Below are 26842 nucleotides of genomic sequence, written 5' to 3'. Positions count from 1 at the left end.
GATTACCTTCCTACTGCTGTTTTCCCTTCCCATTGCCTTCCTGTTTAAGCCCCGAGGCGCGCCACACAAACCTAGTGCTCAGATGTGAATGGAGCCTTCCCCCTTAGCAACCACTATTCACTGGCCTTGTTGTCTTCTGCCTGCCATTGACTATAATGGCAAAATTATGATTTTGCATAAAAAGCTTTTTTCAAGGTTTTAGTTTTATTTTCGGACCGATCCCCATTGCGCACCACTGCCCTACGCTTAAACGGCTGAAATCGGCCAAAAAAATAAAAGTTATTTTTTGTTATTTTGAAACTATTTTCCATGCCAGTTGCCATATATTTGGCCATTGGCATGCCTTCCACATTATATACACCCTTTATTTGGAGCTGTCATGGCTCTGCTTTGTAGTTTGCAGAAATGTACTCGGTTACTAACTGTGTACATTTCTGCAGGTTACACTAATCCTGCACGGAAATCTGCCAGCTTCCTGGATCAATAATTCACCTCATTTGCATGGTTTTTACCTGCAAATGGGGTAATTAGCATACAGGAGCTGTGTCCATGCAGGAATAGTGCAGGAGTGCTCGTGCATGTCCCGGGAGCTTGTTCCTTGATCTCTTGATGGCCATATTGCCTCCATCAGCTCTTGCACTATTCCTGTACGCTGTGCAGAGCTTGCTGAATCCTGGGGTATATTCTTAAATGTGAACAAGTACCTTTTCATTCCTTATATCTCCTTGCTCTCCATTCTTCACTTACTTCCTTAATCTATCATATTTTCTTCCCTGACTTTCTCTCTAAATATACCATAAGCCTGTTTTTCCCTCACTTCATATTGCAAGTTCTGTTTGTATTAGACTAACTTACCTCTAACATCTCTAAAAACTGTCAGATGAAGAAGCGGTATGGTATTACTTTGAAAGCCCTAACTTTCTTTCTCTGCAATAAAGTTTTTTGGTACGATTACTTGCTGGTTCATCAAGTTTTTGGATTTAGCTGCATATCGAGCTGTCTTCTGCCTGCTTTGGGGAATTTTACAGTCATATAAAGTGTACCTATTTTTAACAACTATTTTCATATTATATATAATTTGATATAATTATTTAAACTGTACCAGTGTTTGTTATTATTTTTGAAGATTGTAAAATTATTGTTCTTAAAATGTTTTATAATACTTTGGAGCTTTTTGCTCTGGGCCTCCACTGAAAATGGGCAGACTTTCTTGGTAATCAAACATCAATCAATAAATAAAGGCCATTAAAGTCTTTTACCATTTACTATTTAAGCATGACAGTTTCATAAAGTTTTCACATATTCTGTAACTATATTTGATGTTTATTGCATAGATTTTTGTTTCTAATCTGAGCTCAAATACTGTAGTTACTTTTTTGCTTTCTGTCTTTGTGGCCTAGGTAATGCCTAAAACAGTCTTTGGGCCAGTGTACTTACCTTGTTACCAAACAAATAAAATAATTATAGTTTAATTCTTGCCATGATTAAAAATGTCAGAAACTTCAAATTCTGCATGTGGGATTTAAATTCAGCATGCATATGTGGGGAAAATCTCTCCATTCCCACAGAGGATATTTCTTTCCTGCACCCCTGACTTAATATGATCAGCGCTGAGTTTGCTGCATACGAGGAAAAGAGCACCTCCTTCGCAGTGACACCATTCAACAACAGGCTGCATTTATGCATTCAGTAGCAGCTGTGCTGGCATCCATCACAGTGAAAGAATCCTAACATCATGACTTAATGGCTTCACTGATTATGCTCCTACAGAAAAAAGTCTGGAATCTTTAAGATTCAAAGTCTCCAGCAGGAATACAAAGATGGGGTTTCTAATTATAGTCACGTTGTTTTCAATTCTTTAAAAATAAGAAGGAAAAGCAAAATAATATCATAACAAGAAGTTCTGTAATTTTTATGAATCAGTCAAATGTTATTTATGTGCATATCCTAGGGATATTAGAATAAATAAAAATTAAAGCACAAATGCTTTAAAACATATAGTTGATCAATAAAGTAAGAAGTATTTTAAAACTCAGTTGCATGTATGATGTCACTGAAGCATATCAAAGTTACATGACTGTGTCAAAAGCGTGCATGGTATAGAAATCTGCAAGGGCACATCATCTGCCTCAGGGTTAAAAATGAAGTAAAACTGTCAGCAAAATTAATTGTGTTACCTGATGGAAAATTCAGAGATGAGCAGCAAGACTGTTAAAAAAAAATCATCACTACAGAGATTAAAGCCTGATCCATGAAATTCATCTGAACATTGTTACAGCAAGAGCTTTACTCAGAGAAAATATTTGGGTTCCGGTCATGAATAACTGTATTAAAGCTACGCTGTACAATTGTTTGATGTGATAGTCATATATAGCGTGCAAAAATTTCATACTTCATATCCATGGTTTGGGTTAAGCCCAGATTTCTATGCTCCTGTTTCAAGAGTGTGTCAAGTTGTGATAATAGGTGACTGTAGGATGTCTGCAGTGATAGAGCCAGATTGAGCTTTTGCAGCTGTAACTTTAATACCAGTCATTAGGAAAACATTTTCACTATTTTACATCCTAAATAGAATTGGAAAGGATAATGGCTCTCCATTTAATGGCTATTAATTCTTGAATTTTGCAAAATATCTGAAGCTCAAGAATAGAACAGTTCTACCGCTGTGGCATAGCCCTCAACCTCTTACTGCAAGAAAAAGCCATAAATAATGGGGAGAGGGCGGACAAAGGCCCAAGAATAGGAACAATTTTTAAATATTGCTCTTACAAACTTAGGGAGTTGATAGAATAACAGGTTTTGGATTAGCATGAATTTTCTGAAGGTATGAAGTCTGAGTCTCAAATGTCTGTCATTATTTTCTAACTTCAGTCCTCAACAATTTAACAATGATTTGCCAGAAAGCCACAATTTTATGAATAACAAGCTAAAAATATGAGGCAAAAATCTGGACATTCTGTGAAAATCTGTACAGTTGAGAGGTATGTAAACCACTATTTAACTGAAGATTTATGAGAACCACAGGGAACGTATTAGATTTAGCTACTGTGAAATGAATTTCACAGAATGAATACATTTATGTATTTCTGGGCAAATATAGTTCAAATCTTCTTTCCACTAGTGGACATTCAACAGTTCAACATTTGTTAAAACACGTATTTAAAACTAAAATTTATTTATTTATTTATTTATTTTACATTTGTTAACCGGGCTAGTCTAGCTGGATATATTTCCATTTTCAGTAGAGGCCCGGGGAGAAAAGCTCCACATATAGAGACAACAGATTACAGACTGGTAGGACTTAGACAAGGAATATTGTTATCCAAACAAGGGTAGAAGTTAAAAATTTCTATACAATCTAAATGCGATCATAAAGAATATTATTACATAGTGTAAAAAACAAGGAGCAAAAAATTGAAATACCAAAGGCAGGGAAATGTACATTGTTACCAAAAGGAAAGGAGTTTAACTATCTGGATACTCTAAAAAAACATCATATTGAACATTTTTGCTTAAGTTTAACAGCAGGTAAAGAAAGAGGAAGACCAAGGAGAAGAGAGAGACAACAATAGAGAGAGAGATAGGAAATACAGGTTTATAGGAAAAGAGTCATAGTCATCAGGGAGGAGAGAAATATGAGAGAGGTATGTAGGGAGGAGGGGAGCTAAAGGGAGAAATGAGGAGGCACAGCAGAAGGGAGAGAAAAGAGGGTTAAGGGGGGAAACAACATTTAGTCAGGATTAGAGCAGGGACACATCCAGTGGCTTTTGAGGTATGTTCTGAGTTTTTGTTTAAATAGAAAAGTAGTTGGAATGGAAGTAAGTTCGGTAGGAAGTTGGTTCCAGTGATTACCGATGGAGTTTGAGAAGAGGGAGTCACCAGCTAGGTTATTAGATTTGGTTAGGGTAACTAGCAGTTTGCTAGATGAGCGGAGTGAGTTTAGATTAGCGTATGGGGTTAAGAGGTTAGAAAGTACAGGTGTGTTAAGAGATTGGTAGAAAGCTCTTTGGACAAATGTAAGTTGGGAAAGAAGTAACATGTTTGACAGTTCAAGCCAGTTCAGTTGCTGCAGATTCAGACAGTGGTGAGTTCTGAAAGGCTTCGCAGTAACAAATCTAGCTATGTTATTGTAGGTAGTAGACAGTTTGGAAAGATTGTTTTTCTTGAGGTTAGTATAGATGGGAGAAGCGTAGAGAAGAGTGGAAATGAGATGAGAGTGGGCAAGAGTAGTTTTGGCTGGGGAGGTTAAGAAAGTCTTAATTCTATAGAGAGAGCCAAGTTTCCTATTTACACATTTAATAGTGTTGTTGATATGACAGTCAAAGGTAAGATTGTTGTCAATTGTGACACCTAACAGTTTGGTAGTAGGGTCGGGTGTTATAATGGTTCCATTGTTAGATAAGATAGTGAAATCTAAAGTTGGGGATCTGGTCGTAGGCTTAAAGAGTAAGAGTTTGGTTTCTTTTGCGTTTAGGAGTAGGCAACGATTTAAGAACCAAGTTTCAACTTTTGAAAATACAGCTTGAGTATTTGTTTGAAGTTCAGAAATGGATTTAGCAGAGCAGATTAGTGTGGAATCATCAGCATATTGTATACAAGTAGCCTGGGGAATAGCTACTTGTAGGTCATTTATAAAGAGGGAGAAAAGAAGGGGTCCAAGGATAGAGCCTTGGGGGACTCCGAGAGAGATTGGGAGAAGAGATGAGAGTTCCTTATTCCAGAGGACAGCCTGTTTCCTGTTAGTGAGATAGGAACTAAACCAGTGGACAGCGTTAGGTTCTAAGGAAAGAGATTCGAGAATTTTTAAGAGGAGAGAGTGGTTGACCATGTCAAAGGCCTTGGACAGGTCAATAAAGAGAGCTGAAGATAGGATGTTATTATTGCGATTTTTGTTAATAAAGTCTGTGAAGGAGAGGAGAGCGGTGGTTGTGCTATGAAAAGGCCTAAAGCCATGTTGACAGTTTGTAAGAATGTTGTTTTTTATTAAGTGGTTCATTAACTGATGGTGAACACATTTTTCCATGATCTTTGCTAGTGGGGATAAGGGAGCTATGGGTCTATAATTAGAATAGTCATAGGAGTTTCCTCCTTTATGTAAGGGTATAATGTGAGAGATTTTCCAGATATCAGGTATGGTTTCTTCATTAACAGTTCTATTAATGAGAATGGATATAGGATAGGCTATTTCAGAGGCTGCTTTTTGAAGGAATTCAGATGGCAGTTGGTCAGCTGAGGGGGAGCAAGGTTTGAGTCTGTGGATACATTTTAGAATAAAGGAAGTAGGGATGGGTTGTAGCCTAAAGGTCGGTAGTTTGAGGGATGGAAGGTCAGGGATATTAGTGTTGCCACTAGAGAGATGAGAGGCCAAGGAGTTAATAGTATTAATAAAGAATGAGTTGAAGGTATTGGCTGTATCAAGGCGAATACTTTTCAGACCGGAAGGGGATGGAGTGGTAGTCTGTCCTGGGTGAAGAAGTTTATTTAGGGTTGACCAGAATTTTTGAGGGTTATTGTGATTTGCTTGCTGGAGATTACTATAATAACTTTTTTTATCAGAGAAGATAGCTTTTTTGGTAATGTTTCTTAGGTGCCTAAATGTCTGATGGTCTGTTGGAGATTTGCTAGTTCGCCATTTCGTCCAGGATTTGTTTCTAAGTAACATTTTTGTCTTGTATCTTTAGATAGCCAAGGGGCAGGTTTAGATTTAATTCGGATGGAGCGTTTTGGAGCATGATTATCTAGAATTGTTAGGAATGTGATATTAAAGTAAAGGACAGCTTCTTCAAGAGGAAGTGTCTTTAGTGGATTCCAGTTGCAGGCATTTAGTTCACTTTTGAATTGAATGGGGTTGAAACGTTTAAGATCTCGGAGGGTCCTATAGGTGGGAGTATTGTTAGCGTTTTTGTCGTAGAATGTAGGTAAGTTTGTGATCACTAAAGTCATCGGGTAAAGTTCCAGATTGATATTTTAGAAGTGGTTTGTTAACGAGAATCCAGTCAAGAATACTTTCTTTGTTGTTGAGTTTGTTAGTCCTAGTAGAGGTGTCTATTATCTGTGTGAAGCCATGGAGGTTAATATGAGAGGTTGGGTTGTTAGTGTTTAACGAGGACCAGTCAAGGTTAAGGTCTCCAAGTATTATGGTTTCTTGTGGGTAGGTGGAGGTGGCCCAACTGAGGATATTTTCTATGGTAGACGAGTTATTTCCAGGAGGTAGATAAATACAGATAATATAGATGGATTTTTTAGGGTTTAGTTGAAGCTTTGAGATAAGAAGTTCAGTCTTGGTAATATCTAGGTTCTCAGAGGGTACTAATGTTACATTTAGTTCAGTTTTGAATAATATTGCCACTCCTCCTCCTTTTTTAGTTTTGCGGTCGTGTCTTAGGATGTTGTAACCTGGAGGAATGATTTCATTATCTGTAGTAAAGGGTTTTAACCAGGTTTCAGTTAAACAGAGAATATCAAAGGAGTGTTGTTCAAGAAGGGAGTGGAGATGGGTGATTTTGTTATTGACACTTCGTATATTAAGGTGCCCTATAAGTAGAGCATTAGCATTAGAGGTTGGTATTAGTAGGGAAGAGTTTAGTGTAACAGGTAGAGCATCAGATATAGAGGCTAAGGGTCCTGGGTTTGGGTGGATGTCCCCATCTGCCAAGATGGAGTGGTGATATTTAAGGTAAGCTTTGTTAGAGGAGTTCAGTAAGTATTTTAGTTTCCTGAGCAAGAGAGTCTGGGTTTTATTATGAGACAGCCTATGATATCTAGCTAGAAGGTAGCTAGGGGTAGATGTAATATTTCGTGAGTAAAGTTTAGGCTTTCAAAGTCAGAGGCTGTATGTTTAGGAGAGTAGATAAGGTGGTAGTTAAGGTGTGATTCATACCAGGTCAGGAAGTATGGTAGAGTAAGGGCAAGAGAAATACTCAGTAGAAGTGTTAGCTTTAATAGAGTTGTTTCTGTTACAGAGGTCTTTGAAGATGATTTGTAAGCTTTGATGGACATGTTGTGGAGAGAAGGAAAGGAAGAATCAAGGAATTAGATTCAGATAATATAATAAGTAAGAAAGGTTGGAGGGATAAGTTAGAGTAAGTATTTAACTTTGGGTGGGGAGGGAAGATAGGAGGGGTAAGAGTGGGAGGTATAATTGGTGGGGAGTTGCTAGTATGGTAGGAGGTCTGGATAGGTGTAGATGTAGAGGGGGTGTGGTGTGTGAGGTATAAGGCTAAGGGTACGTGGGGTGGGTGGGATAAGGGGGTAGGGAGGGGAGCGAAGCGGGGCAGAAACAGTCAGAGAAGAGAGTGAGTCAATCAGCTTAGCAGGGAAGCTGAACAGTACATTTTCCTAAGCTATGTAGTTTCAGTAGAAGTTGGGGAGAGCTAGGAAGAGAAAGAAGGAAAGGAGAAGATAAAAGACAAGAATAAATCAGGCTCAGGGTGTGTGTAGGATGTATACAGTTTGCAATGGGACCCTGAGAGGGGTACTAAAAAGTAAGTAAGCAGGAGTATTAAGATACAGTTAATTGGTGAAAATTAAAATGTAGGTAACAAGAGAGAAAGGAGTGCAACAGCCAGGGAGGTAGTGTACAGACAGTGAGAGAACAGGAGAGGCTAGATAAGCTGGGTGTTACAGCTATATTAAAGCTAGCGAACAAAGGGGAAATCAGGTCAACCAGGGGCAAGAGGGAGAAGCAATGATAGATGAAAGGGGAGCTTTTACACTGCAGAATAGGTAAGGGACAAGACAACCTTAGCTGGTGCCACGTGTGTGCTGTCCACAGGAGGACAAAACCATCACATAAGGTAAATAGGCAAATAAGTGGACGTACAGCCAGTAAAGATGAATGTAAATAGTCAATAAACCATCACTCAGGTGGAGGTAGGGGTGCTTCCTGGGTGCCAATACAGCTGGTCTGCCTTGTAGCTTCTGGGTAACCAAGAGAGATAGGCCAGCAGGGAGGGGACAACCCGATGAGGAGCACTATGCTTAGATGAGTCAGTAAAGATTAATGTAAATAGTCAATAAACCATCACTCAGGTGGAGGTAGGGGTGCTTCCTGGGTGCCAATACAGCTGGTCTGCCTTGTAGCTTCTGGGTAACCAAGAGAGATAGGCCAGCAGGGAGGGGACAACCCGATGAGGAGCACTATGTTTAGATGCTCTGACAGCGAAGGATGAAAAGATCAAAACAAATGGGATGCACGTTCAGGCAACACACAGTCAATATTACACTTCTAAGAATCAGTTGTGCTGCTTACAAATTCTAAAATGCAATTATGTAGTAATACCTCATAAGTAAAAAGAAGAATGAATACACCGTTTCTTTTTTTCCTACAGTGATTTCTGTTGAGATAGGAATTCAAAGCTATTTAGCCATCCCGGTAAATACTCAGATACTATAACCTGCATTACGTTTCTAAGGTAGCTGCTTATAATGTAGCACCACGGGCACTCGTTCTTTTCGCCGACGATGCCATCTTGCAGTTGTCCTTAAAATGTAAAATGTAAAATTCCTTTACATAAGCAAATATTGGTTATCAGTGATGAACTACTAAGAAACAATTACACAAAAGAAAAACACACTAACAGACACTCTGTACAGCACAGTGTATGACAAAAGACATTGTACTGGTCAAGAGGTTAAGGTCTACTAAGAATTCACCATACCTTCTTCATATACAACCATATATGTGTTTAGAGTAAAGATTCCAAGTATTACTGTAAACAGAAATGGATATCAAGTGACAGATTACTGCTGTTTTATGAAAATATTCCATTTGGTGTTTTTAGATTGCTACCTTCAAAACAATTAGATTTTGAAATCTCTCCATTATTTGTTCAGCCACAAATATATATGCTTACCAGGACTGAGGGATCTCCTTCATGTTCCAAAGGCTATGTGTTTTATTATTTAAAATGTGCGTGTGATGCTGCACAGTTGCAGACTGTTAATATTTAAAGTAAAAAAGTATTATCTTTAAAGCGTAACTGAAAGCTAGAGATAAGGGCCCCATATACATCTATTAAGTGAGTTTTATTTTGATTTATTTTAAGTAATACTCCCTCATAGCTGCTGGCTATCAAACCCTTGCTAATCACATTTGAGCAACACTGCTGTGAGCCATCCAGGCGTGTTGTCAGTAAAGCAGCTGTGAGGTTGTTTGTGCCCCAGCTCATGCTTGTCTCTCAAGTGAACCTGCCATTGTTCCAACTGCCCACATTCTCTGCTCAAAGGGAGCATGGCTTATCCCTCATATCAGGACCATGAAGCAACCAGTCTTCTACCTTAGACCCAGAACTACATTTCCCAGTGACCGCTTAATCATGTGGAGCAAGGGCTATGAGTATGGTTTCCTAAGGCTCTAACCCCTACCCTGTTGGCTGATGTGGGCAACCATGTCATTGTGGGGGCCTCCTGTGCCCTCCTTCCTGCCTCTACGTATAGGAGTTCACACCCAAACACAGCTGTGGGTAGCATCGCTAACCTAGGTACACACATCCCATGTCCCCTGGTTTACAGGTCCTTGTGATTACAAGCCTGTACTTATATAGCAGAAAATCAGCTGGCTGGGGCTACCACCTCTATCCCCAGAATGGACAAATTGGTACAAGTAACTCAGTGCCTTTTCCCCCAAACCCTGCTGTTCTCACTCATGAGCTACTCAAACTTGAGTGATCTGGGTCATAGGCCTTTATCTGCAGAACCAGAATGGACTTTGCATATATCTAGGTAGAACACATTTGATATGTGAGACAAAAATGTGTTATTAATTTAACAACACTTAAAGAATTTACAGCAGGGATAACAATAACAAAGAATGTGAATTGTGAGGAAGGGGTTTATTGGTCTATTTTGAAAAAAAGTGTGGTAAATGTCATATATGTGATAACCCAATGACCACCCTCTCCCTACATGTAGTGTCCATTTCTATGCCAATCTTCTACCTGTGCTAAGGAGCTCATAATTAAAACAATCCTTATCAAACAGTGCTGTGACTTTAGCAGCAGAACTGGACTCTTTGTGATGAAAGTGATTGGCCTAGGACATGGAGTGTCCATTACAACTTCCCATAGTTACTACAAGGGGACATACCTCTCAACCTTTTACAGCAAGAAATCTGGACAAAGCCATAAGTAAAAGTGGGGCAAAGTCCCCAAAATAGGGATAATTTTTAAATATTGCTCTTACAAACTTAGAAAGTTGATAGAATAACAGGTTTGCATTAGCATGAATTTTCTGAAAGGTATGAAGTCTAAAACTCAAATGTCTGTCATTATTTTTTACTTCAGTCTTTAATGATTTGCCACTAATGTGCTAGAATACCACAATTTTATGAATAACGGACCAAAAAATATGAGGCAAAAATCTGGACATTCTGCAAAAATCTGTACAGTTGAGAGGTATGGCACACCTTATTAATATCCATGAGGTCTACTAAGTCATGTATCTGAATGGTATAGTAATCTAGTAAAACAAACAGTAATTGGATGATTTATTTTGCCAAAGACATTCAGTGGGCATGTTTCCATTCAGAATGTTTGATTTCTAACTAAATAGTTGGCAGATAAGGTTTTTACAATTACTGAAGAACAACTAAGAGTGATCTCTACTGCTGATGTTATAAAGTTTACTATTTGTTTATACATCATCATTTGAAGTTTGCATGCTATCCATTTCATGCGTATGCCTACTGAATCTTATTTACATATTTAATTATTTTAAAATATTCACAACACCATTTAGCAGGACACAATAATCCATATTAGTTCATTTTTGTTTAAGAAATATCAGTTCCATTCAGTAGTTTTCGTCATTTTTTATCAATATATGCATGTCTGTCAAAAAAAAAATACATACGTATTTTTACTGACTTCCACCACAAGAATTCAGCCTAATAATGATCTCTACGTTTGCAAAGCACTATATCCCAATTTATGGAATATGAAAGTTTTCATTAGGCCTTGACCATAATTTCTGCAACTCTCTATGCACCGTTTGTCACCCTTTGGGAAAATTCAAGGAAGATGCAAACGATCTATTCAGTTATCAAAATACAAAAAAATATATATATATGTATATTCATAGAAAAACAGGGTAGCCAGAGTGAAGAAGTACTGACTCATCAAGATGTTTTAGATACTGCTGCATTTGACATTAGTTGGAGAAGCTATTTTTACTGACAGCACCCCGAGTTTTTCATAAGTTTATTTGATGATAGTTTATTCCTATTAGTGTTGCATTGCTATGTGTATATGCAGATGGGGGTGTAGAGATTACAATAGTAAAGAAAAGAGTCATTAATAAAAGAACAGTAAAAGCAATGGAAAAGAGTGGAAATAAAAAAGTAAAACATGAAATAAAGCAAATAGAAATATTAAATACAATGTGATATGGCAGGCATATAGAAAATGCATTTAATTACAGAGCCTCTGTCTGTAAATTAATCTGCCATAGCATTAATGGATATAGCTGTCTGGAAAGTCTCAATCTTATTGTTAATTTGTAAGATAATCCCTGTCTCTGTCTGCAGATAAGTGCCCTTAATTGATTGTACGTTAATTGATTCTGACAAATGCAGCAAATCTGTCTTCTGTTGCCGTGCCTTCACAGTTACATACAGGTCTAGTTCTTTACAGGATTATTAAGTCATAAGACTGTGAAGGAGTAAAAAACAGTTTCTTATCTTGACTTAAAGCCTATGATAATCCTGATTTTTAAAGTAGTCCTGATAAATTAGTTTTCCTGCTTTAGTTTTAACAAGGAAAACAGAAATACATATCCATATTTTTCTGAAAGCATTTGGTGGATAAATATCATTAATCATAACTGAGATTGTCAAAAGCTTTAATTTCCAAGAAAATGTTACCTGCTATGAACAGCATGTTAATTTGAAGTGATGATGTTCATTACAGACAGCCGATCGTTGGTAGTCTTCACTGAAGGACATTACAATCAGCCAATTGTTGGTTGTCCTCACTGAAGGACATTACAGACAGCCAGTTGTTGGTAGTCTTCACTGCAGGACATTACAGACAGCCAATTGTTCATAGTCTTCAATGAAGAACATGACAGACAGCCAAATGTCGGTAGTCGTCACTGAAGGATGATACTAACACTGGAAACAAATGTTCAGCACTGATCATGTGCTCTGCACTGTGATATTAACACTCCAGAGACACCTGTCCGAGTGGACAATTTCTTTGAAAAGTAGTTTATCTGGGCCATGGTTAACTGGTCTTCATTTGCTGTATTAGCTGCGAAAGAAATGTTAGTTTTACTTTTGGGTATAAATAATGCAGTTCTAAATACATTTGTTTCGTGACCCCCTTAGATCACTGTGATTTGTGGTGATTTAATCATGTGAGTGATAATAAATGAATGAAAGAACGTGCATCATTATAACACAAAATGTTCACAGTATATCCAAGTATGAGACTTAGTCTGTAGTTGTGTTGACCTGTGCAGTAAATTGCTTGTCATTATACAGAGATGGGCACTATATATGGGGAAATGCTGGCCACAAGATCGCCAGTGTGATATAGTAAATTTTTGGTGGTACTGGAAGCATTGTGGGTGATGCAGTAATGTGTTCAACAGAATTGGATAATGCTTAATTAATCTTGTAGTTCAGTGCAAAAATGGCAGCGCTCAGTGTGTGGAAAGGAAATAGTCACTTGGCATGGCACATCTATAGCACAGTTCCTCTTCTAAATGGCACACTGTCCATATCTGTGCCTTAATAACTTGGATGTAAAATTTATAGCCCTTCTGAGTCACAGGAGTGGTGAAGAAAATGATGATTCCGGACAGTATTACAGCATGTAAGCTATTCATAAATCACAGCATGGGCCAAATGTGCAGTACTGCTGATATATCACTTCTTAGTCAATACAGTTGCTATAACAGCTAAGGTCTTCACTCCCCATGCACAAGGAACAAGGTCTGTGCCTAACCTCCGGATAGAGCCACTGTGGAGTTTGCATGTTCTCCCTATGTCTCTGTAGGCTTCCTCCCACCTGTCAAAAAACATGCTGGATGTTTCCATGTCAAACCCACGCAAGAATGGAGTTGTGGGCAAACAGTACACATGTTGCCTATCATGGAAAGAGTTGTACAGGCCAACTTTTCACATTATCCTCTAGATATGAGAACACCTAGACATTCAGCAGTATAAAAATTAGAAACAGGTGATTGGGCCATGTTGACTAATGCTGCTAAAGGAGGGCATGGGTATTTGTCAGGGACAAGGATGTGGCCTATGCTAGGGACCTGTGCTAATGTTGTAAGTGTGTGTTTGCCATAAATTCCATCCCTGGGTCAATAAATTGCTGCTGGCCTGGACTAAGGATAATTCTGCTGAGCAAAAGCCCTGCCATAATATAGATTCCCTGGCAGATACATTGTGGAGGTAATGACATGATGATAAGGATGATACTGGGCATCCTCTGTATCTAGGAACTCAGATGGAAAGGCACTGCATCCACTTGGCTTGGGATCCAGAACCTACTATTCAGGGAGTACACAATAGTGTGGAAACTGTGGCGAGAGAGAGAGAGAGAGAGAGTGAAGAATTTCATCAGAATTAGTGACAAACTCATGGCAATCAAAATCAGACTTCGGTGTAAGGATAGAGCAGTATTTGTAAACTGAACTTATGCCACAGCAGAGTTGTGATAGCAAAGAAGAGAGCATTCTGGCAGCAGTTACACAGCCTACTAGATATAGCAGGCCAGCATATGTTCATGTTGATAATAGGGGACCTGAATGCATAGAATAGCCAGGATGTGCGGGATGCCTGGTGGGACACAGGAATAAAGAAGGAGAGACCATTATATACTTCTCACTAGGCAAATGGCTTGATGGTGGCCAGCACATGGTTTAGCAAGAGAGACAGTCACAAGATCACATACAAGAGTAGCTAACATGCAACTCAGGTAGACTTCCTCCCAATAAGAGAGTCGAGTCAATGACTGCAAAATTATCACCACCAAAACAATTCAACAGTGATCAGAGAAGGCTCTAAGGTCAACAGATATTAGGCTGAAAACCTGGAAGTTCACTGGAGAGAAAGCACAACAGTTCAAGGAAATACACAGGGATCTAGCACTTCAGGAAGAAGAAAAAATAGGTGGAGATGAATAAGAAGAAAGGCAGCACCTGAAAGCAGCATGTGTTAGGATAGAGAACAGCTATGTAGCTGAGCCAGACATGGAAATTAGGTACATAAGGTAAGCTGGTGGGGGAATACAGAAGTCCAGTGTACCTTTTAACTGTCCAGATTTTCACAGAATGCATAGATGTTTGCCTTATATTATTGGTCCGTTTCTCATAAAATTTGTGGTTTTCTGGCAAATCAGTGAGAACCGAGTTCACTAAATAATGACAGGACTTTTGAGTTTCAGACTCTACATTATTCAAAAAATGTATAGTAACACAAAATCTTTTATTCCAGAAATGTTCAAAGTTTAAAAGAGCAATATATGAAATGTGTTCATATTTTTGGGCCATTGTCCCCCATTATTTTTGGATTTGTCCAGATTTCCTGTGATAAGAAGTTGAGAGGCATACCAGGAAGTCATTAAAGGAAAGAAGGAGCAATGGAAAGCAGGAGATGATACCAGGTACTACGAGAAGGCAATGGGCATTGAGGCTGTCTTTGGATGAAATGACTGGCCCTAATGTTTATTGTTCTAATTCTAACTTTGCAATACTAACGTATTTTGGTGAAGCAAGCTGGAATATAAGTTGTGATTACTGTTTCTGTGAAACAAAAATACATTAATCTAATTATTTTTATCTTAGCCGGAGCCATTTATAAATATAAAATAATAGTAATAGTTATTTTTTTATCCTGGAAGGACCAAACCAGATACTTTACTTAGGCAATCGGTATTGGGCTGTCTGTTGATGAAATGACTGGTGCTTCATGTTTGCTGTTGTAATATGTATTCAAATAAAGCAAGCAGAAATGCAAGCTGTGATTGCAGTTCTATGAAACAGAAATGCATAAAATGTAATAATTATTTTTTTATCCGGGCAGGGTCAAAGCAGATGCTTTAGTTAGATCGTGGTTATGGGGCTTGTTTATGGATGAAATTATTGAGCCTAGTGTTTTGTTGTTGTAATTCTGGTATACTTGGGTGAAATAAAATGGAATACAAGCTGTGACTAGTGCCTGTGTGAAAAAATGGGTTCACTTTATAATTTCGAAATACTGAAATACCAAATTTCAGTATTTCAAAATCATAAAGTCGAAAACTGAAAATCGTGAAAGTGCATAATTGCAAATTTGAATATCTCTAATTCGCGGTTATGGCTTACAGTACGTGATGTGCAGTGTTGGGAGTGTATTGTGTATGGATGTAGGTGCAATTGAAGGTAAGTAAGTGTTTTGTAAGGGTTATGTGTGGGAGTTTGAGTGTGTCTGAATGTGTGGATGTATGTATTTGTGTGATGTTTGTGTGTGTGCGAGGGACTGTGAAATGTGTGGGTATGTGTTTCCTTTTTGTGTCTGTGCGATCTCAAAGTTAGTATATATAAGTAGGGGGGTGGGGGGTGCATCCCCCCACATGGGGGGTGCAGGGGTGCTTGCCCCCCTGCTTATATGTAGTGTAGGTTTGTTTGTGTTTTTGTGTTTGTGTGTGTTTTGTTTGCTGTAGTGTGGGTTGGACGATGTATGTGTTGTGTGGTATATGGTTTGTATGTGTTCGTGATTGTGTTCTTTGCGATTGTGTGCTGTCGGGATTATGGGTGTTCGACTTTATGATTTCAAAATACTGAAATTCGGTATTTCAGTATTTTGAAATTATAAAGTGAATCCAAAAAAATACATTAAAACAACCATTATTTTCTTATATTTTAACCTTTAACTGTGGATAGACACTGGTAGCTGTCTGAAGATGAAATGACCGGCCCCTACTTGTTGCTGTTGTAATTTTAACTTTGCTGGACTAATGTGTATTTGGGTGAAGCAAGTTGGCATACAAACTGTTATTACTGTTTCTGCAAGCAAAAGTACATTAATGTAACAATTAGTATATATTTTTTATATCATCAGGGTTAAATCAGAATCTGTGAGTAGGCTATGGTTGACTGGATGGGTACCCACAAACCTACCTGTCTTTTCACACATGCGGTCTATGGATGAAATGATTGCCAGTTATGTTTGTCACTTTAATTCTGGCTTTAAAAGGCTGTGGTGTATTTGGATAAAACAAGTTGGAACACAAGCTATGGCTACTGTTTCTGTGAAAAATACACTAATCTAACCTTTATTTTCATTTTTTAAACTGCCAGAGTCAAGCCAGATACTTTACATAGGTGAAGGGAATGGGGACTGTTTGTGGATGAAATAACTGGCCCTGCTGTTTTGTTGCTGTAATTCTGGCTTTGCAGGGTTAAGGTGTATTTGGATAAAGCAAATAGAATATAAACCATGACTGCTGTTTATATTAAAACTAAATTAATGTAACCATTAATTTCTTATTTTTTATCCTGTCAGGGTTAAACTAGATACTGCGGATAGACAATGGGTATAGATATTGTCTGTGGATGAAATGACTGGCCCTTTTGTTTGCTGTTCCAATTCTAACTTTGCAGAACTAATGTGCATTTGGATGAAGTGAGCTGGAATACACACTGTGATTACGGTTTATGTGGAACAAAAGTACATTAATGTAACAATTACTTCTTTATCCTGGCAGGGTGAATAACCAAATAAAATATTTTTTTTATTCTGACATAGTCAAACCACACACTCTGGGTAGGCAATGGGTATGGCGAATGTCGGTAAATGAAATGACTGGCACCTGCTGTTTGCCATCGTAATTATGTCTTTTTAAGATAAATATGTATTTAGGTGAAGCAAGCTGGAAGACAGCCGGATTACTGTTCTGTAAAATAAAAATGCCTAAAATTTAAAAATTATTTTTTATCCTGTCGGGGTTAAACCCAGATGCCGTGGTTAGGCAATGTATGGGCACTGTCTGCAGATAAAATGACTGTCCCCTACTTTCTGCTTGCTGTAATTATAACTTTGTAGGACTAAGGTGTATTTGAGTGAAGCAACCTGGAATATAAGCAGTGATTACTATTTCTGGGAAACAAAAGGCATATTAATGTAATAATTATTTTTTATCCTGAAAGAGTCAAATGAGATACTTCAAGTTGTAAGGGGTATAGGGGTTGTTTGTAGATAAAATGATTGGCCTGAGCTATTAGAACACATTTTTGTACTCTGCAAAGTTTTTTTTTTCAGAAATTTAAATGGAATCTTTATTGATGCATGACATTAAAGCAGATTTTGCATTAGTTATCCCTGTGATATGCTGCAATGGTTGCATTTATTTTCATGCAGTGCATATAACTGAACTGAATATTTGCTTTCTGGGATTTATTTTCAGAGCATTTAGTTCCTTAAGTTGTGTTGGTTTTAGTTATTCTCTGTTTTTACAGAAATCCTTATTGACTTAAAAACATTGTTTGCATTTGCTATGGTACTTGCTGTTGAGATGTCACCTTTACTAGGCCTCTTTGCTAGACTATCATATTGCTTATGCACACATGTCACTATAGAAGGGACTGTAACTTGTCATGGGTAACCAAATGTCATCCAATTATGCCTTGAAACAACTGGTGCTCTGTAAATTTGCTATATGCTGGATAGGGAATACATACTTCCATTATCACAGCCACACCACAATAATATGCAACAGAATATATATTGCTGTCTTTTCACATGTGCATGTTGGTGCATCTTAAGGTGAGCTTTCTACTCTCTGCAGCCCTCCCCCAGTGATCTACTTTTTGGACTGTACCCCACTTTTGGATATTCCTAAATCCACCACTGACACATACATTTTATACAGTAAACATTTTCATTCACACATCATTTCACTTATGAAACATCTTATTAAGATTCTAAGAAAGAGCAAACAGGATATGTGGACAAGGCTGGATGAACCAGAAAAAACAGATTCCACAAAACAAGTATATCCAGCTGACACAGCAGAGATTACTACTTAAAATTCTGTTTATTAAAACAAATCTGAAAACAATAAAAACACAGAGAAGATGAACACTTTCACACCTACAACAGGCATTTCTCAGATCGCTCATAATTTATTTTCATTGGGTACTGCACTGAAACACTTTATGAGCCTAGCCACAACGATTCATTGTCACGTCAGTCTTTGGAACTCTGTGAGATTGTAGATACCAACTACTTGGGGAGTTCTGTGCTCTGCTCTTCTTATGTTGATGGTTGATGTACTAGGTGACAGTCTCTCAGGAAGTCCTGGACTGGGATGGGCCCTGATACACTACTCAGCCCATGGTGTAAATGCCACTTGAGACACATCTGGATATTGTTCTTGACTCTTTGATTACGTTTGGCAGGGAAACATCATGAGTATATTTTCTGTATACAACACAACCACTGTAAGATTAATAAATGTCTCTGATTCATTCTCAGCAACTTTTCATCTGATATATGAACAACAGATTATGTTGGTGGCTCATACAGCTTAACAACCACTTCTTCAGGATGTTTCTCTGAAGAATCTTGCTGTACTCTCCTTTTGTTTTCATCTTAGAACAAAGATTGATATCTCAGCTCTGATCACAGTATTTCTGTCTGGACTGATATTACTTCTCTCTCTCTGGTACATAGTTTAAATATTGTAGCTTTAGAATGGAAATAGATTCTGGAATTATATTATTAAATAGTTGTCCATCAGTAAATGAATTACAGAAACACATAAATCTTATATATTGTCATTCATATGCTACAATTAATCTACATACCTGTTAATGTAGCAATACATTTTAACGTTCTGTGATTTTTCAAGAGGTCTTTGATAGTCCGAACAGCACTCCAATATTGACCATTAGCCTGGGGCTAGTTAGGATTAGTTGACACATTTTAAAATTCTTACTGAAAATTGTTTGAATTCTCTAATTTTATAATTCCACACTATCAAGTATTATCAAATTTTATCTCATTCTTAACCCCATATCTTATAAACATAGCTTTTAGTGGACTAGTGACATTCTTTTTATAGCATCTATTAACTTCATCACCTCAAAATTTTCATGCACAAACAGTCTTAACATGGAAAAATGTATTCCCATTTTGCTCCTCGGCTTTCCAGGAAACAGATAAGAGATCATCTCATGTGTTGGTGTATTGTTATGCTAACCATTACAAACACACACACACACACACACACACACACACACACACACACACACACACACACACACACACACACACACACACACACAGCAAATCCCTAAACTTCCTGCTCAGTCTATATTGCCATTCCTGGCAAGTTTATCACCTGAGCACTTTCTCGACATTTTACAATACCCAAATGTGAATCGTGTATTCCTCTCAGCATTTCATTCCTCAGCTGAATAGACACTGCCAATATATAATCTTTAAATGTCAAACATTATATGTAGTAAGTCTGTTCTTTGAAGGAAATTATAGCTGTATTCCTTCCAAACAGTAGATTTTTGCTTAGGTTATTTTTTCATTGCTATTTCACACACCATAGGATCATAGGAGGTTACTAGGCTACTGACTCTGAGGCCCTTATAAGCCTAGCCAAGAGTTTAACCCATGTTTAGACAAATCAGCACACGGAGCCCCTGTCCAGCAGGAACACAGGTGGAATCCCAGGGGTGTATTTTCTGTTTTTCATCCAGTTATCCAGGTTGCACTTAAAAAGGGATAATGAGATACTCTGCTTGATGTGGAGAGGGAGTCTATTTCACAAATGGGACAGTCTCTAGGACACAAATCTGTCCTGCCAACAAGTCCTGTTGATATCACAGACCAGGTTAAGGTCATGCTTATGGGTTGCTCAAGTGGAGCTTGACTTGCAGATATTTAGCAGTCCCATCACAGCGGGGTCTGAGATTGCTTTGTATGCCAGACAGAGGTCACCTCTGAGGAGTCTGTATGAAACTGAGTAGAGGGACAGAGCTTTTAGACTATGTAGGATAGGTGTTTGAGGCCCTTTATTCTCCTGGTAAGGAACCTCTATGGTTTCTCCAGCTGCTGCATGTGCTTTGTGAGGTACATGCTGAAGGGGGTGTTGTGCTCAAAAACTGGCCTTATAAGGAAAAAAATACAGGGATTGTATGATCTCTTTGTCCCTGGATGAAATACCCTTACTTATGAAGTGGGCCATTTAGAAAGTTTTCCGTACAACGGAAGCGGAAGCAACATGGTGGTCAAAAGTCAGGTTGCTATCAACCTGGGTGCCCAAATCCCTCACTACTGATTGTGTACTTAAGACATTGTTATTAATGTAATAATATGTGGGGATGTCACTCTCCCCAAAGGGGATGATGATGCATTTTTTGGCATTCAGCTTGAGGCCATGTTTCTGACACCAGTCATTTGTTTGGGTGAGACCCTCTTGGAGGACATCCACATCACTTGGAGAATTGATGACTGCACCCAGCTTGCAGGCATCTGCAAACTTGGTCAGACATAGCCCACTGGTTTTGGCCTGCATGTCAGAGAAGTATTTCCAAATAACAGAGGCCCCAAGACCAATCCCTGGGTTATGCTGTTCGTTACAGGTCTACTGCTTGAGGTGGCTTCCCCTATTTTGACTAGGTGGGTTCTATCAGTGAGCCAGTTTGCTACCCATTTGGTAACACATGGATTGATGCCTAGTTGAGAGAGTTTATCTACTATGCCTGAGTGGGGAATAGTGTCGAAGGCTTTGGCCAGGTCAAGGTAGGCAGTGTGCAACATCTTCCCCTCATCCATGGCTTTGGTGATTGTCTCAAAGAAGTTGACCAGATTTAACAGACATGACCCCCCCTTGACAAAGCCAAAATGTGTGGGGTTGAGTGTTTGGAGGTTGCCAATGTCCCTGTTAATGAGGTCCATGATAATTCATTCCATGGCTTTGCAGATCAAGCTAGTTAGTTGATGGGTCTGTAATTTCCTGGATTGGTGAGTGCTCCACCTTTGTGTAAAGGGATGACAGCAACTGTCCTCCACTTGGCTGGGGCAAAGCTGGTACTCAGGCTTTGGCTGACTAGGGTGCCTAATGGTGCTGCAATTTAATACCCGAGTTCATGTAGGATGCAGCCTGGGATGTTATCGGGTCCCATGGAGGCTGTATGCATTTCTGAATAAGAAGGTGCAATGTCTCAAGATTTTATCTGTGTAGATAACAATACAAATAAATTATTTCAAATATCCACACATTGAAAGTAATATACAAAAATTGTAAATGTCTTGAGACTGTGAGGTTCAGCTTAGTAGCAAGTGGCTACTAAATGTTAGTTTGAAATGTACATTTGTGATATGAGTCTGCTGTAACAAATTAGTTTATGTCAGAGATGGATTACAATAACAAAGTCGTTTAGTAATGCTTATTAATTATTTTCTTATATTAAACAGTAAATTGGAGCTATTTGAAGAATAAGAGGAAAATATAATACTCAAAATATGCAAACGAGAAGGTACTGTCTGTCCAAATGGTTTGGGGTGCATGGCTAGGCCTAGTAACAACCTATCCATGATGTGATATATGAAGGTCATACAGGTATACAGGAAGCTAAACTTAAAACTGGATTAGTTTGGGATACCAAAATCCAGTTAGATATCCGCTTCTGTTTCCACCAGAGCAGCTCATTAATTATTTTATATCAGCATTTAATTACAGAACATCCAGGAACCTTTCAGTGTTATACCTAATGAAGAGATCTTTTAAGAGGTAGAACAATTCAACAGTTCCTGTATACTATAAGTATTCGAGTTAATTAAAAAAAAGTGTAACAAACATAGAATGGCAGACTGATTCTAGCAAATTGTTTACAGCTGATTTAATTATTTATCCTGTGTTGACCAGGCTAGTCCTACTAAAAATGAAAAACCGGCAACCTTGTATCCGGAAAGCAGACTTATATCCAAAAATAAGCCAAGAATGAAACTTCTCCTTTAACGCATAAATTTAATATCACATAAAACAAGCGTTTTCGCCGTGACTCCTGTCACAGCTTCCAGGAGTCACGGCGAAAACGCTTGTTTTATGTGATATTAAATTTATGCGTTAAAGGAGAAGTTTCATTCTTGGCTTATTTTTGGATATAAGTCTGCTTTCCGGATACAAGGTTGCCTGTTTTTCATTTTTACAGGCTCGTCCTACTAAGTTAATAATATTTTTAGAGGAGATTCAAGGTAGTATTTAAACTACTAGGGAAATTTGGCCAGGTTATTGGGGAACTTCCCTTACTCATTGTTTTTATGAGTGGGTTCCATTTTGTGGGAGCATTTCCTGTTTCCATTCCAGGCAGAAAAGCAGTCCAGAGAAATGGGGAGGCAGATGAAGAGAGAAGAAGATTATGGAGTGGTGAGAGAAATGGAGGAGAAAGCAAATGTTGAGACCAGAGAATGTGTGCAACATTCTGAGGTGATGTCACAAAGAAATCAATTTGATGGATATGAGTCAGAAAATGATAGATGTATAATTGTAACCCTCTAGTCAGGAGGGTTGTGGGATAATTTACTTAGACAGAAAATGAAGGAGATGTTTCCTGGTGGACATTATGGAGAAAATACAAAAGGAGGATGCAGAGACAATCCTGAAGAACAGTGGTGAGATGGTAAAGAAAACATATGCAGATAAAGTAAAAGAGGAGCAGTAGAAAAGAAGTAGAAGAAAATGAAAAACAGAAGTACGTGGTAAGGATTCAAAGTAAAGAAGATAATGGAATGGACAGGTATGAAGTGTGGGACAATTTAATAGCTCCTTTAGGTGTAAAAGCACATAAGATATGAGTATTTATTCTTCAAATCAAACAGACATTTTGCAACATTATATTTGAGACTTTTTCAGTGTAAAACTTTCTTGGAGAATATGAAAAAAAGAAAGCCAATGGACTCCTTATGTGATAAAAGCATTTAACAAAAAAAAGTAATGTACAATTTCAAACAGAAGTGGAAAGAGAGACTTTGAAAGGACATTTGAAAACTTTCTATAAAGAAGTACTAGACATTGCAAAAGTTTATGATAAAATGGGTGGATGGGATTGTAATATTGTGTTAAAAATAGAAAGAGAAAAAATTGTACATGTACCGAGCATGATAAGTGTGGAGGAGAATAGGGTTGTTGTAAAATACTGGGGACAGCCCAAAACATGTTTCTTTCAGGAGGAAAGATAATTTGATAAGTAACCATGATAAAAATGTTATATTTGTGGAAAAGTGGGATATGGTGTAAAAATGTGAATTCAAAATTTATAGATGTAAAAAATTGAACATTTATAAATAAATTGCAAAATGAAACTAAGATTAAAGAAAAAGAAAAAAGAAAAGAAAATGAACAGAGAAGACATTTTAGAAGTAGTAGAAGTAGAAAAAAAAGTAGATAAGAAAAATAGTAAAGACAATATAGAAGAAGGTTCTGAAATAAGTAATGAAGAATGCACAAATTGGGAGGCAGTAAAAGAAAAAAAGGATCCTATTGGTAAAAGGGTAAAAGACAAAAAAAAGAAATGTAATGGGTAAGTACAAAAGAAAAAAAAAGAAAGGAAATAGAAGATAACTAATATATGCAGGTAATGATTGGGGTTGGTATAATGGTTAAGGTGTTTGACTCCCAGACCCAAGGTACAGTCTTTGATTCTCGCCTATGGCATGGAAATTGGCTAGGCTAAGAATGGCTTTTTAAGAAATTACAGTAATTAACTGTAAACTTATGAAACCATGAATCTAAGGAAATGGAAAATTGAAGATTTTAGAGTGCTTTCTGCAAATGTAAATAGTATTAAGAATATAGTAAGAAGAATAAGGATTTTGGAGTTGTGTAATATATATGATGTAGATGTAATTATATTAGAAGAGACAAGATTTTTAATAAGTGAAGAAAGACTACAAAGAGAGAAACTACGTTGAGGAAAATTAACCTGGAATGTGAGAATGAGAGATGATCTGGAATAGCAGTATTCTGTAGAAATACAGTAAAGATATTAGATGTAATTTTAGCAAAAATGGGAATATTAGCCACTGTAGATTTAAAATGAAAAGAACAAGTATTTAGAATTATAACAATATATGTTTATACTAATTGTAAAGAAAGGGAAGAGGTTATTTCATCAGATTTTAGACTATGTAGTGACAAATATGAATATTATAATAAAAGGAGACTGATTATAATTTTAGAAGCAAGCATAAAAAGAAAGGAAATTATATAGGAAAATATTAGAAGTTATAAGATATGGTAAGTTAGAACTTTGGGACAAAAATCATGGACTTACAAAAGGAGTATGTATAGAACTGAAATTGATTATTTTATAACATCAGAAGGTTTAGTGTAGGAGAAGAGGAGGTAATTGAAACAGGATTTTCTGATTATCTTGCAATATGTCTAAAGATAAAGGAAACAAGAAATATATAAAAGTAGATGGTATAAAACAGGGATATCCACTGAGTTGTATACTCTTTGCATTACTTATAAATATGATAGTATGTAAAATGCATTACAGAATGAAGGAGGCAGGGTATATAACATCTGAAGGGTTAAGAATTCCAGTTCTGTTAACATATTTAGATGACATAATACTTGCAAATAAAAACAATATTTGGATAAAATAAGTAATAATTTGTACAAATGAATGTCTAGGTGATAGTGGTGGCTTTAAATGAATAGAAAATTAAAGGTTTGTGTGATGTAGTAAAGACAGGAGGTATATATTTTACAATGAATAAAGCTTCTGTGTTATATATGAAATCTGAGAATAAAGATAAGTAGAATTTAATGGGAAAACCAGTACAAAAAATAAAACAAACCTGTCTTTTCTGGAGAATATATTGATGATCATTCACAAAAAGGCTTTTTTTTCATAAATTCAGTACAGGCAGGAAAAATAGCATACTTAGCAAGTGTACTTATGTTGCCAACAGTATTTGAAAAATAATTATTGCACATCATTTTTTTTAATTTAGATGAAGTTCTAAATTAAACCCAGTAAAAGGGGGGGGGTTGTATGTAAATAAAGAAGAAGGAGGTTTAGGGTTAATTAACCCAGTGTATATGCTGCTGTATTAAATTTATACATTGTTAAAGTAGATAAATGAAAAAGATGAGCAATTAGTAGTGAAACTGTATCAATACAAGTATGATAAATGTTGGTGTATGGTGAAAAAGAGTGTATAAATAAAGAAATAAAATGTTGCCAAGAAAAGATATTTTTGTGGAAAATAAAATTTATGACATAGAAAAGTATGGTATAAGAATGTAATGATAAAGCATTACCATGTAAAACCATGTGAACATTTAACAGATGAAAAACTTAAAGCTGTAAAAATAAGAAGCAAATTATGTAATCAGAAAATAAGATTTCTTGTGGAGACTGGTAATAGCTAAATTACCAGTAAAAGGACTATATAAAAAGAAAAGTGATAAAATATGTTCACATTAGTAAGAAGAAACTATAGAACATGTGTTTTTGAAATATAAAAGAGTGAAAAATTTATGGAAAAATATGCAAAGAAGATTTTTTTCAAAGATATAAAAGTAGTGGATAAAATAAACATAGGATTAAATGTGGATATTATAAGAATAGAAGTAAAGAATATGTTAAACAAATTGATACAAAAGTTATTTTATGTTATATGGATTATATGGAATGAAAGAATAAATTAAATTATGTTTAACGGTAAATGGATTTTAGCAACAATATTAGGTAAAATCAGATGGTGGTTATGGAAAAAGGATACGGGGTCTAATAGAGATAAAAATTTATTTTGACTGTAAAGGGAATTATAAATATTAAGTTCAACAACAGAACCACATATGAGGCGACCAGGCTCACTTGAATTATCCAGAATACTCAAAGTTTGTATAAAAGCAAAATCTTTTATTCACATAAATCCAACAGGTTAGCTTCCTCAGACCTTAAAAAAGTCAAACCAATATTTGTAAATATGTGAATATGTTGTAAATAAGAGTTCTTTTGTATATAAAAAACGGATCCCTACTTTTTTGGTAGGTGCCATAGAATCTTTTACATCCACCTGAACTATCACCAGTTCAGGCAGATAGGGCCTCAAATAAACATCTCATCCAAAGGACAACACACTCAGGAGTGCAGCACCCAACTGATGTGGCAATGGAACTCACAGCCTCTGTATCAAAGTTGAGTGTGCACCACTGACACTACTCATTAAATAAAATATTACAGGAGTCATGATTTCTTTTTAATTGAAGTCTTACTGAATTGTTTTAGTGACAGTTTACCTAACTGAATCAATCGAAGGATTTGCAAATGCTAACTGGAAAAATAAGTCAGAATATTTTACCTTTCATTCGATATTGGGGTGTATGTTAGAACATTGAAGTTTCAAAACTTTGAATGTTCTAATATTAATCCCTATTCAGCAAACACTGAAAATAGCAAAGCTACAGAAAACCAAATTTTTTCCTAGGGAAAGAATTCGGTTGTCCGTTTCTGTCGCTTCACTATTTTCAGCGCTGTGGTGGAAAGTTACAGGTCGGGTTCAGGTAAGTGTGCAATTGGGCATGGGTTAGGTGAGTTAGGGTTAGGGAGCGGGTTAGGTATGTGTGCGATTGTGTGGACGTGAGGGTTAGGGCGGGTTAGGTGAGTTAGGGTTAGGGCACTGGTCAGGTAATTGTGCGATTGTGTGGACGTGAGGGTTAGGTTGGGGTAGGTGAGGTGAGTGTGCGATAGTGATGGACCTTAAGGTTAGGGTTTGGGTTAAGGTAAGTGTATAGTTAGTGGTGTATGTACAGTTTAGTTTAGGGTTAGATGTAAGATTTTAGGTGTATGTGTGTGGATTGCTGTGTGTTTGGTGTGC

At 37.1% G+C, this 26842-nt stretch overlaps 1 protein-coding gene across 1 annotated transcript in view; it reads left to right on the top strand.

Moving 5' to 3' along the window:
• Positions 1-26842, top strand: part of LRIT3 (leucine rich repeat, Ig-like and transmembrane domains 3) — a 244853-nt gene that overhangs the window by 105791 nt on the left and 112220 nt on the right. Inside the window, exon 5 of the mRNA XM_044062131.1 lies at positions 6031-6041. Coding sequence (XP_043918066.1) covers positions 6031-6041 — 11 coding nt within the window. The remainder of the gene's footprint in view (positions 1-6030; positions 6042-26842) is intronic.

This window comes from Protopterus annectens, chromosome 2.part1 (assembly GCF_019279795.1).
Source record: "Protopterus annectens isolate FY-2018-M chromosome 2.part1, PAN1.0, whole genome shotgun sequence".
Classification (NCBI taxonomy): Eukaryota; Metazoa; Chordata; order Ceratodontiformes; family Protopteridae; genus Protopterus; species Protopterus annectens.
This window is presented reverse-complemented; position numbering and strand designations above follow the sequence as displayed.